Below are 15,145 nucleotides of genomic sequence, written 5' to 3' on the forward strand. Positions count from 1 at the left end.
GGACTGGTTGAAACCATGACAAATTTCATCCTTTTTCTCCTTATATGCCGGTTTAATCTGAAACCGGTTTGAGCCAAAAACCCATTGTTGACCAGGTTTGACTCTACCCGGACCAGCTTGTGCCCCTGGCCCGATGTGTTACATGTGTACACCTAGACGTGCACAAATCGGGTATTTAAAAAACCCGGAACCGGGTAGGAACCGGTTCCGGGTATGGTCAACAAAAGTCAAACCAGGTTCGGTTCCGGAACCGGTTCCGGGTATAGTCGGGTATTTGACCGGGTTTTGACCAGTTCCGGGTCGGGTTTTGACCGGTTCCTCCGGGTTTTTTTCGGGTTTTTGACCGGTTCCTCCGGGTTTTTTCCACCGGTTCCGGGTCGGTTCCGGTTCCGGAACCGGCTCTAGAGGAGAAATCCTATACCCGGTCAGGAACCGGTTCCGGGTATGGGTTAGAACCGGTTTCGGGTCGGTTCCACCGGTTCGGTTCCGGAACCGGTTATTTTGTGCACGTCTATGTACACCTCTACTCACATGTAGTTAATAATAAAGAGCAATGGCCCATTTATGGGCCCATATGATCAAGTGAAAACACATCAAGAATACAAAAGTAACATCCTCAAAATAAAGGTTTGTTTGAAATTCTCGACTCAAAACCTTAGGAGCATGTTAACCATCTAGGAGGCTGTGTTACTCGTGTTGTTTAAGTTACACTTGACAGTCTATATTAAAATTAAAGTCACGTTCCACAAAGTTTATGTACGACATTTGTGCTTTAGTTTTTATGAAAATAAACCGGCTTTTTTTTTGCATGTAAGGGTGTTTATAGTTCGAATCATACTTGAAAAGCTGAACTATTAACCAAATGTTTATGAATTGGGTTTGCGTATGAACTTATTCTAATTGGTGCCAGGCATTTTCCCTCTCCCGCTCACTCTATGGTGACGACATGCCGTCGCTATAGATGGCAGGAAAAAAAAAAGAGACAACCCCACCTTATAGCAACGACATGTCGGCGCTACAGGTGGTCTATGTAGACGATATATGTCGTCACTATAGGGCTTGTATCAAGTAAGATTTCTTGTAGTAAGCACCCCTATTTTCACAATGCAACACTTGTTTACATTTAGTGTTCCGTATACATTTAGTGTTCTATATATATACAAAGACTCTGGACTTTAGAGCATCCATAATGAAAAACTTTTACCAACTACCACATCGGATTCTAACTTTTCTTCAAAAGTTATGACTTGTGAACTATATATATGATAAATGTGACAACATAGAGTGCTTAATTCTCAACTCACTAGAGGTATGGTAACAAAAGGGGATATCATGTGTGAGTAAAGAAGTCTTATTGTTTTTATGAGGTTTTGAGTGGAGTGATTGAAGTTTATACACTTGTGATCTTATTTGGTGTTGGAATAGAGTGAGTCATATTTCTCTACTAATCATTTTATTGAGTTCTTGTATGTGTTCATTTTTGCTATTTTGTGTAATTCTTTTTTTACCTCTTATATTAATGAATAAAGAAAACATTAATTGCTTCCTTGAGATAGTTGGGCATACAAATTAATAATTATTCCTTTGCACATTCTCTCTACTACGATATAATGTGTTAAAATTCTAAAATGTGTATATACCATTTAAACAATTTCACATAAATTATTACATCTTTCAAATGTATACAAATTATATGTGTATTTATACGTACAAACACCCCCCCCCCCCCCTCCACAACATCTATATTTAGCAGGCATCACGGTCAGTTTATCTTATCTTCATCATAAAGTCATTATAAAATAGACATATTATTCTAGCCTTTTCATCATCATATGTTAAGTTCATAAAACACTCCCCTCTCTCTCACACACACACAAAGGTACACTCGATCGATCACCACAAGTGTAGTACGTCATCGATCACTAGTGTAGAATGGATCACAAGTTCAAAAGCAAATGGGAAAACAACATCCTCTATGATAAAGATTATGGGTATGATCTAGTCTCATGGCGTCAAAGAAGCTTCATGTGTAACTTTTGCAAGAAAGAGTACAAGTCTGCTCAAGCTCTTGGTGGTCACATGAATGTTCACAGAAGAGATAGAGCCAGACTCAGACAGTCTTCACCCACTCCAGCTGATCAACACCCTAACTCTAACCCTAACCCTAACCCTAATATATCACAATCATCATCATCTTCATCATCTCTCATGTGCTTACCCTTAAAGACATTTCAGTCTTCACTTTTGTCACTTGATCTTTCATCTCCATCTTTAACCATGAACAATGAAAAGAAACAAAACATGTTCCCATTCGTACCGCAATATTCGCCATGGAACTTTCTTGGAGAGATGAAAACTAATACGAACATTGATCAAGAGTCTGTGGTGCAAGAAAATGAAACTAGAGTTTGGAAGAAAAGAGAGTGTTTTAGGGTGGAAATGGAGAAGGGTCTGCTTAAAGATGAGATGGGTTTGGATTTGGAGCTTCGACTCGGTCTATCTTGATCCGTTCTATAACATGATCGTTAAGCGTTTAATTATCGTGTTCGTCGTTTAAGTATTTGATAAGATTATTAATAATCTTCTAGGGTTTATGTTTTTAATTATTTTGTGTCTTGAACTATATGTGTATGTACTGTTAGATTGATCTAGATCCATTATCAGTTTGCTGGAGATTGAATCTAATGGAGGATATTAAATTTAAGTTTTAGTTTATTAAATGATGTTTTATCCGAATCAAGAATGATGAATCTCCATCATGATATGAATTTGCAAGCAACAGATGGTGGAAAATAATTATTATGTGGCCTTTGTTGAGCTATTTCAGAACCGGCATACTCATAGTTGTACGTACTTCAAATCACGAGCTTCATGTTATAATGAGAAAGTTTTACCTCATAATTAATTAAACAAGTTTAATTACATAGTTTCAAAAACTAATTTAAATTAGGTGAAGTTTAATTATAATAAATATTTGAAGCTGGTTTATAATAAATGCTTTTAGTATTGATGATCAAACAAATATTTCATAGAAACATCCAAACGATTTACAATGAAGTGGCAGGTAAGCGGGCAACAAGCTGCGCCGCAACCCCCTTTTGGATAGCAAACCCAATCCGACTAAAAACAAAGTTTTGATTCTTATGGGCTGATACGTTACTATACACAACTTTCTGAACCCTATTCAAAAGGTCCACGGCATCCGGAGCTAAGAAACCAAAAGTGTCAAAGGCGAAGGGGATAAACACGTGTTGATTCTCCAAACAAGCTCTCTCGTGTTTAGCAACCTTGCCCGATGCCGCCATCAATGCTGTCTGGCCTGCTATAAATCCAGTGTCCCTAATCCCAACAAGAGGGGACACTCCTGTGAGGTCGACACAAGCGTGTTTTCCCCCTACCCACCCAAAAACAAGTATATCGGCCGGTCGTAATGTAGATCTTCCTTCTTGAGGATCCGTAAGAAAGTTTATTATATACGAAAAATAATATAGAAATAAAGTTTATAAATTCGTAGCAATTATAATTAAACATGTAAAACAAGAAATTATAAGACATAATTTGAATTAATTAGCTAGACCAGTATCTATCATGTACGTTAATTCTATTACAGATGATAGTCGCTAATACTCGTCAATTAAATACAAGGAGGATATATAGCTGATACAGGATCTAATTAATTGTGGAATGAATTAATTGTTTATCAACTCATATGATACTTTTGACATGTTAATACATGAAATAAACTAACAAACATAGGGATCTTCTTAAGTGAATTAATTATGTGGTGATCGATCAAATGTCAACATATGGAATCGATGCTTCTTGATCGAGACACATGATACTGAGTGATCAAATCGCGTAATATAAAAACTATCACATTAGAATAGAAATTCATGTAAAATAAACTAGTGGGCGGAGCAACAATTAAGTTTTATCACTATCTGAAACTGGTATATATGTGAGTAATATTTTTATACAACTGGATTTAGCGATCGAAATCGATATCATCGCGACCTGTGCGTGTCCAACACTCATTTACGACCAGCGTTTTGTTCCATCGAGGGTGGGGATACAATATAACACAATCATTATTTGAAAAGAAAAAAAATGGTTGTGATATAGGGATAATAAAAAAAAAGTTTTAGACAGGCAATATATAATTTGAACAAGAATAGCTAAGGAACACATAGATCTAAAGAATCTATTTAGCTATCTTATCGTACTCCTAGGTTGTTTTATGACTATCAATTGTAGGAGTATATATGATCAAGTTGAATAAAAATTAGTAATAGCATGATAATATTTATTTTTTAGGCGATATATTGTTGGGATTCTAAAGACATATTGGGACATCAACACGAAACTTATAAAACAGATTCACACTTAAACTAACTAGACATAGAGGGAATACTCGAGTTAAAAAAATCATCCACTTAAAAAGCGCATAAATTGGGTTGTGTGTAAAATTACATGCCTTGAGTACTGTAAAAAAGCGTTTTGACGAACCAAATCATGTGGTAATGTTTACTGACGGTATGTCCCAACTCACGTTAGCCAAATTCCATCTCCATCATGGAGCCCCGATTTCGTAGTAAATAGTTTATCTCCAGATTTACAAGTTTTGATTTATCTCCTTATCCCTATGTAAACGTGACAATTTAAGTGTTTATATAGTCGCTTTCATAATTAGAAAAGTTAACTTTAGTTTTCTAAAGTTTGGTTCAGTTTTCTAAATTTAGATTTACCCTATAAAATAGAGTTTGATGTAATAGTTTATGCCTCCAATATTAAATTTTACCCAAAAGTATTTTTTATATATATTTATTATAGACGTTTACGAACATAAATAAGGCAACAGAGAGTGATAATAATTGATGCATAAACTCACTGCATTCATTTAAGATTACATATAGTAAAAACAAACAGCTTGAACCTAGAATCAAGCAACAACATGGCCCATGATTCCATGATCAAATAACTCCCAAAATATGGTACATGATCCCATTATGAAATTACTCAAAGAAAACACGTACTGATATACTTAAATGATGAAATTAAATTGCCATTAGATTAAAACTATCATAATGAATTTTGTGTTTGTACTTTGAAGTACATTTTTGCAATTGATGATCATATGAGCCAAATATTACTAAGTTACTTACAGATAGATCATCATTCATTGATGTTCATGATTATATATATGTTTGAAACCAATTCAGTGAAGTAAATATATAGTAAATGTCATAAAAGAAGTTCAAAAAGAAATATAAATATGAGTGGAATTTAGCATGCAAATTATACTAAATTAAATGCTCAAAGTCTGATGTGCAGTAGCATTGAGTCAATGGAAACACTAGAATAGGGGGGATAGAAAACATAAGTGTCTATGAATCAATTAATGTATTACTGAGATCAGATCTGATGCTATATCTTTTACATGGAAAAGAACAAGTAAGACACTCTCCGTGGTATGTATTTGAAGGCATATTTATGTCATACCCACATGCATGTCAAAAAATTACATAATACATATACCCCCCCCCCCCCCCCCCCACCACCCTTTCCCAAGTATACATATAAATTTTTTATTTTAGCAGCATTTAGAAGTACCCCCAAAGGCAACATTTCAATATCATGCAACATTTCAAATATGTCAGTGTTGGTCACTTGATATGTTAATGATGTAGGGTTTTCTCTTATATTAATTTGTGTACATGTTATCCAAGAATGATGAAATGCGAACAAAGGGTTTGAATATTGCAGAAAGAGATGAGATGGGGTGGGGCGGGGGGGGGGGGGGGTGATAGTTCCAACACATGGATGCACCGTTTGCTAGTTCCCAACGATTGTTATAGGGTTTTTGTCAGTCAGTTTCATGATGTCTTTTTCCTTATATGGTAACAAGACATTTTGTATCAGTTTCATCATGCATGCTTCTAACTCTCCTAATATGCTATATATGCTAAACCATCATTTGTTAGTTTTCTCTCTCTATATATGTATGTATGCATAGAGTGAGAGAGAGAGATAGGGTACCTTACCTAGGGGGTAGGGAGGTCCCTACAACAGGTGAAATCAAAGGTATGAAAGTGGGGGGGGGGGGGGGGGTTGGGAAGTAGAGATGATGGTGACAAATGTACATGTTTTAGCGTAAAGACAATTGAGAAGTATGGGATAAAGGGGTTTTATTGGTTAGATGTCACCACTCACCACCATCTCTATACCCTCTATACTTCACCCTTTTATTGGTTAGATGTCACCACTCACCACCATCTCTATACCCTCTATACTTCACCCTTGATTATTGGAAGCTATATTAATTAGATATACATCATTTTCATTTCATTAACTAGGAATTCATAAAAAGAAACTAAAGCTGGTATTCATGCAATCTTATGTATACATGCATACATATTATTTATGGAAGGGTAAATGAAAAGATACAAGAGACATTAAATCTACAAACACTATTGATACAATTGAACACTAGATTACTTTTTGAACGGCAACAAACATAGAATGACTAGGTACTCCGTACAGGGTGAGTCATAGGCAAAAGGCCACCGTCAGCTGGTCCAACCTAGTCGTACGGAGCCCTTAAGCGCCTCCTAGTTATCTACAGTTCCGGGGAAAACACACCCACCCGAGACGCTTAAGGGCTCCGTGTGACTGGGTTGGGTCAGTTCCGGGGAAAACCTATCCGCCGATACACTTAGGTTTATAATTAAAGAGACAAGTATAGCCTCCTACTTGACTCTTTTATAAACAAGGGCCTAGATATATAAAAGGAGTTTCAAACAATAATGGACAATAGTAGAACTTTAGGTGATTCTTGTGGTTTATAAAAGCAGGAGTTATTATTTAAACAATATTAAATGTTGATTATTATTTCACAGTTTTATCCTCTGTGCAAAATGAAAACTAGAGAGAAGTGATGGAAAACATAAATCAGATAAAAAGACACTCTTTGAACATAATTTGCAGCGAAACTTTGTAAATACAATTTTGGACAAATACGTAAAGTGCTTTCTCCTTAATTATCATAAATTGTCATCTTAATTTTGATAGGTAATTAACTACTTATCGAAACTTGATTACCTATCAAAATATGACGATTTGTGATAATTAAGTTAGCACAAATCCTAATCTTCTGCCTTGATTAATTACGTACGCCGGAGTATTGCTAATGGATGACCACCTATATGGTGCTCATCTTCATCGATAGATTTCTAACATATATCTGTCGGTCATAGTCATTTTGTTTTACGATGCGACGAAGGGTTTATAAAGGGTGTAAATATGAAGAAAATATAAAAGAGAAAAAGTATTGTTAATATAAAAAGTTAACTCGAAAATCTTCAAAACAAACACTTTCTTAGCTAGACCTTAGTCCATAACAGATTTATTTGTTTATAATGAACCAACAAATGATTAACTGAAAAGAACATTATTTTGTATAAATCATAACACTTAATTAATAACATAAAGGAAATTTAATTAAAAAAAAAAAGAAAGATGTCACCTTAAAAAGAGAGAATGTATAAAAAGAAATTAGTCAAGAGTAAGACAATAATGTTATGATACAACATGAAAAAGTTAAATACATGTTACTTATTTATCCTTGTATATCATCACATTCATTTGATCAGTATATTATAAATGCCGTTCATGTGCTTTTGGTAAAGTAGACTTTAAATCCAGAAAAAGTTTCAAAAGTGATCGATGACGTTGGGTCCCAAATTAAAATGTTTGAAATGATCATCAAAATCCCTTTTCAACCTCTATCATGATCGGGAACTTTTGACAGAGCTTACAACTGAAGATGTTAACTGTATAGAGGTGTTTGAAATAATTAGTAGATGTATGTGGCTTCCATTCTAAGTTATATAAAAGACCAGTCCATACATAAATATGTATTAAATACATAGCTATTTTTTTTAAACTACATTACACACTTTTTAGCTCTACTTTTAACTTCCACCATTTGATGATAGCATGGGACTTGAACCCTCATCATTTAAAATTATAAAGTCTAATGTACACTTCTATCGCTAAATCAAAACCTTTAATTTGATAAATACATAGCTATTTAGCTATATTTTGGTGATTGTTTTACAATCTTATTTAAAGCAACTTGTTTTTCTAAATTTAAATTTAACTCTCCAGTCTCCACTACTAAAAACTAGTATTACTAATGGAATTTTAAATGCAAATTTAACAAAAAAAAAAGTAGAAAGCAATGGTGGCAAAAATGCAAAAACTAAAGCACTATTCTTGTGCAAACTTGGGTTAGCCTCGGTTTCAACATATGTCTTGTGACATAACTAGGGAATTCAACTCTACATAATTTTAACACGAGAGAATATATTAGTTTGCGTATAAAAATTAATTCTGACAGCATAACGATTACAAAATAAACATTTCATTGATATGTAATAAATAACTAGCTTTACAAATACGTTGTCATTCATAATGTCAACCAATATATCTATTTAATTATCCTAACTTATCACGAGATGATCAAGTCGTATCAGTACTCCAAGATCCATATAAATTGAAAGCCTTGCTGCCACTTTACCCGACTTTGAAGCAGCGAATTTGCTCTCATATAAATGTTACAAAAGGCGACACGATAAATTAGTGCAAGGACAAATTTACAATGTACATTACAAGTACTCAAAACCACCATGTAACTTGTTAATTTTGAGTTTCGAATACGTACGTTAGTCGCAAAAATAATGATCAGCCAAAATCGATTCATCTTTGCTTTCTGTGTCATTTATGTAGATGTTCAATGGTTTTTTTACTTTTGTTGATTTGAACAAATCCTTCTACATCTGTATTATCATCATTGCTGACTTCATCAACATATTGTACTATTGGTTTTGTCTTGACAACTCGTCAATGTTTTAAAGTATTTGTCTTTGAAGGACACGTTGTGTAACACACTTGTTCTACTTGTGTGCGAGTCCTAAGTTTCAAACTTAGGACCCCTTATGCTACTATGATAGTATAATGATATTAGCTACTTGAATAAATATCTAATATTTGTGGTATATATGTGTAAATATTTATATTAAACTTTTAGTTTAATATGGTAACAATAACTATATATTTTTATACTTTTATGATTTTTTTACTATTACGATGAAGCTATTTATAATATGTGTTTTTTTATGTTTTTTAATTATTAATTTTTTTTATCACGTCGTAGGATTCAACCAGTTTGATTAGTGAACTGGTAGGCAAATTTAGTGGTCGGTCCAGTTTTAAAACATTGCTATAAATGAAATGTGTATTGGTTTTTATTAATCATAACTATTATCTTTTGGCCGTTGTCGGTCCCAACTAACGAATTGGCCGATAACGATCCCACTTTTTATCATATTTGTTCCCAACGGTTCACGACTAACAGATGCTAATGCCGTTAGTTGTAAGTTGCAAGAAAAACGCTTTTGGTAATCACATTTTTTTCCAGTTGATTCAACATTTTCGTCCTAAACATCTTTATAACCTTAGATAAGCCTTTAGGTACCTTTTTTCTAGTAAAAGCGCTAATTATTGAGGTCGATGAAACCCTAGAACCATCGTCGGAAATGGTTGGTGCTGCTCACATGGTGGTGGTTCCGGTGGTGAGTCGGTGGTTGGTGATGGTGGTGTTCAGGTGGTGTTTCCCGGCAAAAAACTTGAATTTTTCGGCCAAAAGCGTTTTCTAGTAACCTGTAACTAACAATATTAGAGTTTTGTTAGTCACATGACTCACATATCGTTGGGAACAAATATGATAAAAGGTAAAACTGTTATTAACCAATTCATAGTTATGACCAATAATGATCAAAAGATGTTAGCTAAGATTAATAAAAACCTAAATAAAACTACAAGGTAACCTAAATAAAACTACAACCTTGTATTGTATCAAATTCAATGTTTTCTGATTTGTGTGAAAGGGTTTAATAAAAGAAAAACAGAAGGTTCTTCTCACTCTTCAAACGTGTTCATCAAACATGAAACATCACTATTTTCTTCTAACAAGCACCGAGTTAACACGCTTCTAATGTTTTTATTAACCGGTTAAGAAAATAGTATTAGCAGTTCACTTTTAAAATGACTATAATATAAATTATAAAGCGTCGTAAATCGGAAAGCATCAGTGGTCTAGTGGTAGAATAGTACCCTGCCACGGTACAGACCCGGTTCGATTCCCGGCTGGTGCATATTTATTTTTCAATTTCTATCATTGAATTTTTTTTATTTTTAATCAATTTCAGGTTGTCAAAAAGCCCAATCAATCATCCATAACAGAACCAGAAAAAACAGTTTGAACATATATATTCTTCAAACCAGACACACAAATCTCCATTTCAACAAGACTTTCTTTTTTTTACATAAACGTCCACACAAAAGACCATACACTGCAGATCGTCCAACATTTCACTAGACCAGGTGGACCCCACTCCAAGGGGTTACGGTTTCGAGTTCAAAAGGAACCCGAATCACCGAGTGAGATAATATATGACCTGGAACCCGACAACAAACGAAGCCACAAGAGTAAACATTCTTCGGCTTGACTTAGTCTCAAAAACCTGAAGAAAATACATACAAAACAATTGCTTATAATGGGTTATTTGGGATAATGTTTTAGCATGTAAAATGTCATAGATCATTTTATTCAAAAGAGTGGTTTGTTGCTAAGGCATGTAAATTTGTAACCATGTTTGACGTGCTGATTATTTATCAAGAATAAAAAATTTACGAATAATAGTTTTTGATTCAGCACAAACTAGTGTTGGCACTCGTGTTGAGTTGACGAGTTTCAATCACATCAACCATAACTTCCTAATCGTGTAACACAAATACGACCCGTTAAATCAAACAGGTTGGCAGGTTAATATAAACGGGGTTGTATGGCTGTAATCAAGTTGTAAGCGTGCTAAATGGGTTGTTGGGTGGTAATTAATTAGTTAACAGGTCACCATAGATGGGTTAAGCATGTCAACCCCAACACGATCCGTTTAATTAAACAGGTCAAATCAAATACTACCTGTTATTAAACGTGTTACAACTAAATTTTAAAAGAGAAAAATTACCGTTTTGAATTTATCCATAGTTCTAGATAGCATGCCTCGTGACGAATCCATATCATTCCCCTAATAAGGAAAACAAAGATTGACATTAATCAGTCAAGATATTTTAATATTACAGAAAAAGATTTTTTTTAAAATTACGAGATTACCATTCTATCCAACATACGATTATGACCCTCAACTTCTTCATGGATGTCACCTGTCAACTGTTGAAATAAACCAGCTTAGTTTTACTTCAAATAAATGCTAGACATGATATTAATTTAGGGTTGTAAAACGTTCATAGAACAGTTTTTCGTGAATTGAACGGTGGGAAGTCAATTATGTTTGTTCGTTTAACAAAAGAAGGAACATGAACAAAAAATCTCGTTCGATTGTGTTCGCTTATGTTCATTAATGTTTGAAAATGTTCTTTCAGTCATTGAAGCTTTTTTACATTCTTTTATTTTTTTTAGTTTATTATCCAAACATTTGAATGTTATCTACTTTTAAATTTTTATTAGTTTATCACCATAATTTCTATACTAATTTATTTTTATTATATATTATTATTATCATTATTAATTTATTATGTCAAAACTAATTTTAGATAATAATGTCAAGCAATTAAATTTATATTTACTTTGAGTAATTATGTCTAATACTCGAGTTTAAGTATTTGTTCGTTTATTGGTTTGTGTTCGTCTATGAAATTAACGAACGAACACGAACAAAATCATTTCCTTAATGAACGAACACGAACAAAATCATTTCCTTAATGAACGAACACGAACAAGAAGTTCTGTCCGGTTCTGTGTCGGCGACCCGTCCGTTTGTCCAATAAATGCTTAAGGAACATTAACAAGGTCGCGCTCGGTTCGGTTCGTTTACAGCCTTGGATGTTATCAAGTTCAAAACATGATCAAAATGACACTATAATGATACTAATCACAAGGTCAGAACTTGCATACCCTTTTCAGCAAAAGAACTCTATCTTGAAGCCGTGTTCATCAATTTCATGAGAAGAGTATGAAGAAGTGGCCCTTATACCACCATCTTCAATTTCATCAAACAGAGCAGATCTGGTTCCACGAACATCCCTGATGCATATACATTTAATCAAGATTTATTAAATAAAAAAACATAACTAATAATTTAATAGAGTATGCAAAACATTAACTTCTTATCATAGTTAATTTAATAATAGAACATCATATCACAGGAAGCGGTCCGTGACACGCGTCACCTTTTCATGTTTGCAAATTGCAATCAGTTAAGAGATGTTACAAACACATAATAATTATTTTACTATATTTTCAATCGCCTGACGTATATTTAATCAAAATTTATCTTGAAAAAAGAAGGCATAAGCAACAGAGTATGCAAAACAAGAACTCCTTATCATGTTAATAATATTAGAGTAAGCGGTGCGTGACACGCGTCACTTTTTCATGTTTGCAAATTGCAATCAGTCATGAGCTGTTACAAACACATATATCCTATTTTGCTATATTTTCAATCGGCTGACGTACATTTATTCAAAATTTATTTAAATAAAAAAAGAAAGACAAGCAATAGAGTATGCAAAACAAGAACTCCTTATCATGTTAATAGAATATCATATTACAGTAAGCGGTCTGTGACACGCGTCACATTTTCATGTTTGCAAATTGCAATCAGCTATAGCTTGTTACAAATGTATAAAGCCTAATTTGCAATAATTTCAATCTAAACCAGCAATCATAACAGTAATTGAAAGTCTATTGATGATTGAATTTATCTAGGGCTTGGATTTAGGTTATAACAGTTCAATGCCAGATCATCTTCAATAGGAATAAGCGTTTTTTACCGTATACCGGTACCGAATGGTTGTAAAAATCCGCATAGCACCGATGAATCGCTAGTCGGTAACCCACCGACTAGTCACGGGTTAATTGCTATTTGGTCAAAATCGATCAAAATTGAAAACTTATACAAATTCCAACCCAATTAATCACTGGTCCCTACCCCACCGCTCGAGTAGAGCCTAGTGATTTTAACAACACTGCCAGTATCGGTACTCAGTTTTCCTGTTAACAATACCGATCCTCACCGAGTACTCAGTATACGGTTTCAGTCGTTTTCCTAATCCGATCTCATCACTAACTACTGAAAGCAATCTGAACATAATCGGCAACACGCTCGATGGTCGGTTACACAAGAATCAAACATTCAATTAAAGCAAAGACTCACTCAGATAATCAAGATCTAGAAATGAAAACCCCCCTAGTAGCAAGCAAATCACACATATTTAAAAGTGAATAAAGATGAATTAATTAACCTTCGAGTATTCATAATAGCCCTGGTGAATAAAACCCAAGATTACAATTCTGCAAAAAAATAAATAAATAACAACAACACAATCAGTAGTAACTTTAATAATAATTCATATTCATTAGGGAAGAAAAATTAACAATTGAACTAAAATTATTATTATAATTGATTGAATAAGAAAAGGCGAAAGAAATATAGATCTCCGGCAACATTCGCCGGAGCCGGTGGTGGGAATTGAATAATAATAATAATAATTAATTAATTGGAAAAGAAAGAAAGAGTGATCGGGTGGTTTACCTGGTGGGGAATACTGGATATGAATAATGTCCAGCGTTATGTTGTGAGAATCAATATTAAATAACATTTTGGGACTTATATTATTATTAAAGTTTTTTTATTTTTATTTTTTTTTAGAAATTTTTAGAAAGGGTATATATGTTACATTTAGTTATTTTATTATTATAGAACCCGTATAACACAAGAGGTGCTAAAAAGAACTACAATTAAGCAAAATGTAATACTTCGTAAATGATAAAAAAAAGTTTAAAAAAATAGTACTTATCAAATTAAATGGCTTTATAAGTTCATATGATATTTTATAATGGAATAATCGTACGAATACGTGGTGTATTCTCACGCAATATCTTCGGAATCACGAAAAAATGTATTTAGTGATTTTAAAAGTTGTAATTATTTTTTTAATGGAATAAAGAATTATAACAAAAGATGATAATATGTTTAGTTATGAATGACATAAAAAATAACATCATATATAAAATTATCATGAATAAAACACACTTTTGTATTGCATATGCGACACAGATGGATGAAAATTCCTTGGATCCATTGAGGTTAAACAAACACGTGAGGAAAAAAATTGATTCTAATTCATAATATCTTCTTTTCTTTATCATATTAAACCTATAAATATCGCTAACTGAATTTTACCACATCCATCTTATACACTCAAAATTGTATATAAATTGATTGAATAAAAAAATAGATAAATCTGATTTCATTAAAGATAATAATAAATATTTTGATTATATTGACATAAATATGCATATATTTTAATCCATATAATTTAGGTAATTAGTTATTTTATTAAAGGATGAATATACGTTTTGATACACTGACATAAATACTTTTTCAATAAAAGTATATAACAATTTGAGCAGGAATTTTATGCTATGAATGAATTTTCAAGTGACATGTGTCCCTAGTTATTTTATTTTATTATAATAGGTAGATATTGGTGTGTTATAGGGTTGAATTGTTCGTTACAAACATGGAAATGTGTTTAATTCGTTTTAAAAATATTAGGTTTTATTTGTTTACGTTTAGAATCGTGGAGTCGAAGATGGTAGTTTTAACTTATTTACTTATTTATCTAAACATGTGGAACGGTTGTAAACATGTTAATTGGGGTGATGGTTGTAAAAGAATGGTTAAGTGGGTCACAAATGGGTTAATGTGGTTGTTCAGTGAAACAAATTGGCGAGTTAACAAGTTTACTTAAACGGGTAAATGTTTTATTATAAACATGACCCTTTTGTTTTTCTAGCTCAACTCCAACATGATCCGTTTAAAAATGGGCTAGATGGTAATATGGATATATTGTCATCATTTACATTTATTCTTCTTAGCTACAAGTTTAAGTTAATATGCAAAATTGTTGTTGTTGTGGGGTGTGGGGGGGGGGGGGGGGGATCGACTGAAGGTTTCAAGAGTAGCTAATTATTCGGGATGTAAAGTTGGCTCCTTGTCGT

The 15,145-nt window shown here is 33.3% G+C and overlaps 1 protein-coding gene and 1 pseudogene across 2 annotated transcripts; one reads left to right on the forward strand and one right to left on the reverse strand.

The window, feature by feature from the left end:
• Positions 1-1,815: 1,815 nt before the first annotated feature.
• On the forward strand, positions 1,816-2,881 carry LOC143637465 (uncharacterized). The gene has a single exon (XM_077104850.1). It carries the CDS (start codon positions 1,933-1,935, stop codon positions 2,503-2,505), a length of 573 nt encoding a protein of 190 aa, XP_076960965.1. The 5' UTR covers positions 1,816-1,932; the 3' UTR covers positions 2,506-2,881.
• A 7,448-nt stretch (positions 2,882-10,329) lies between these two features.
• On the reverse strand, positions 10,330-13,442 carry LOC143637466 (bet1-like SNARE 1-1; annotated as a pseudogene). The gene is made up of 5 exons (XR_013154432.1): positions 13,384-13,442; positions 12,035-12,163; positions 11,234-11,290; positions 11,088-11,147; positions 10,330-10,583 (listed from the first exon to the last, which is right to left on the reverse strand). The product of XR_013154432.1 is annotated as a bet1-like SNARE 1-1 (transcript).
• Between the last annotated feature and the right edge of the window lie 1,703 nt (positions 13,443-15,145).

Source organism: Bidens hawaiensis, unplaced genomic scaffold, assembly GCF_021521415.1.
Source record: "Bidens hawaiensis isolate Kalapana, Puna unplaced genomic scaffold, B.hawaiensis_p1.1 tig00008321_1, whole genome shotgun sequence".
Taxonomy (NCBI): domain Eukaryota; kingdom Viridiplantae; phylum Streptophyta; class Magnoliopsida; order Asterales; family Asteraceae; genus Bidens; species Bidens hawaiensis.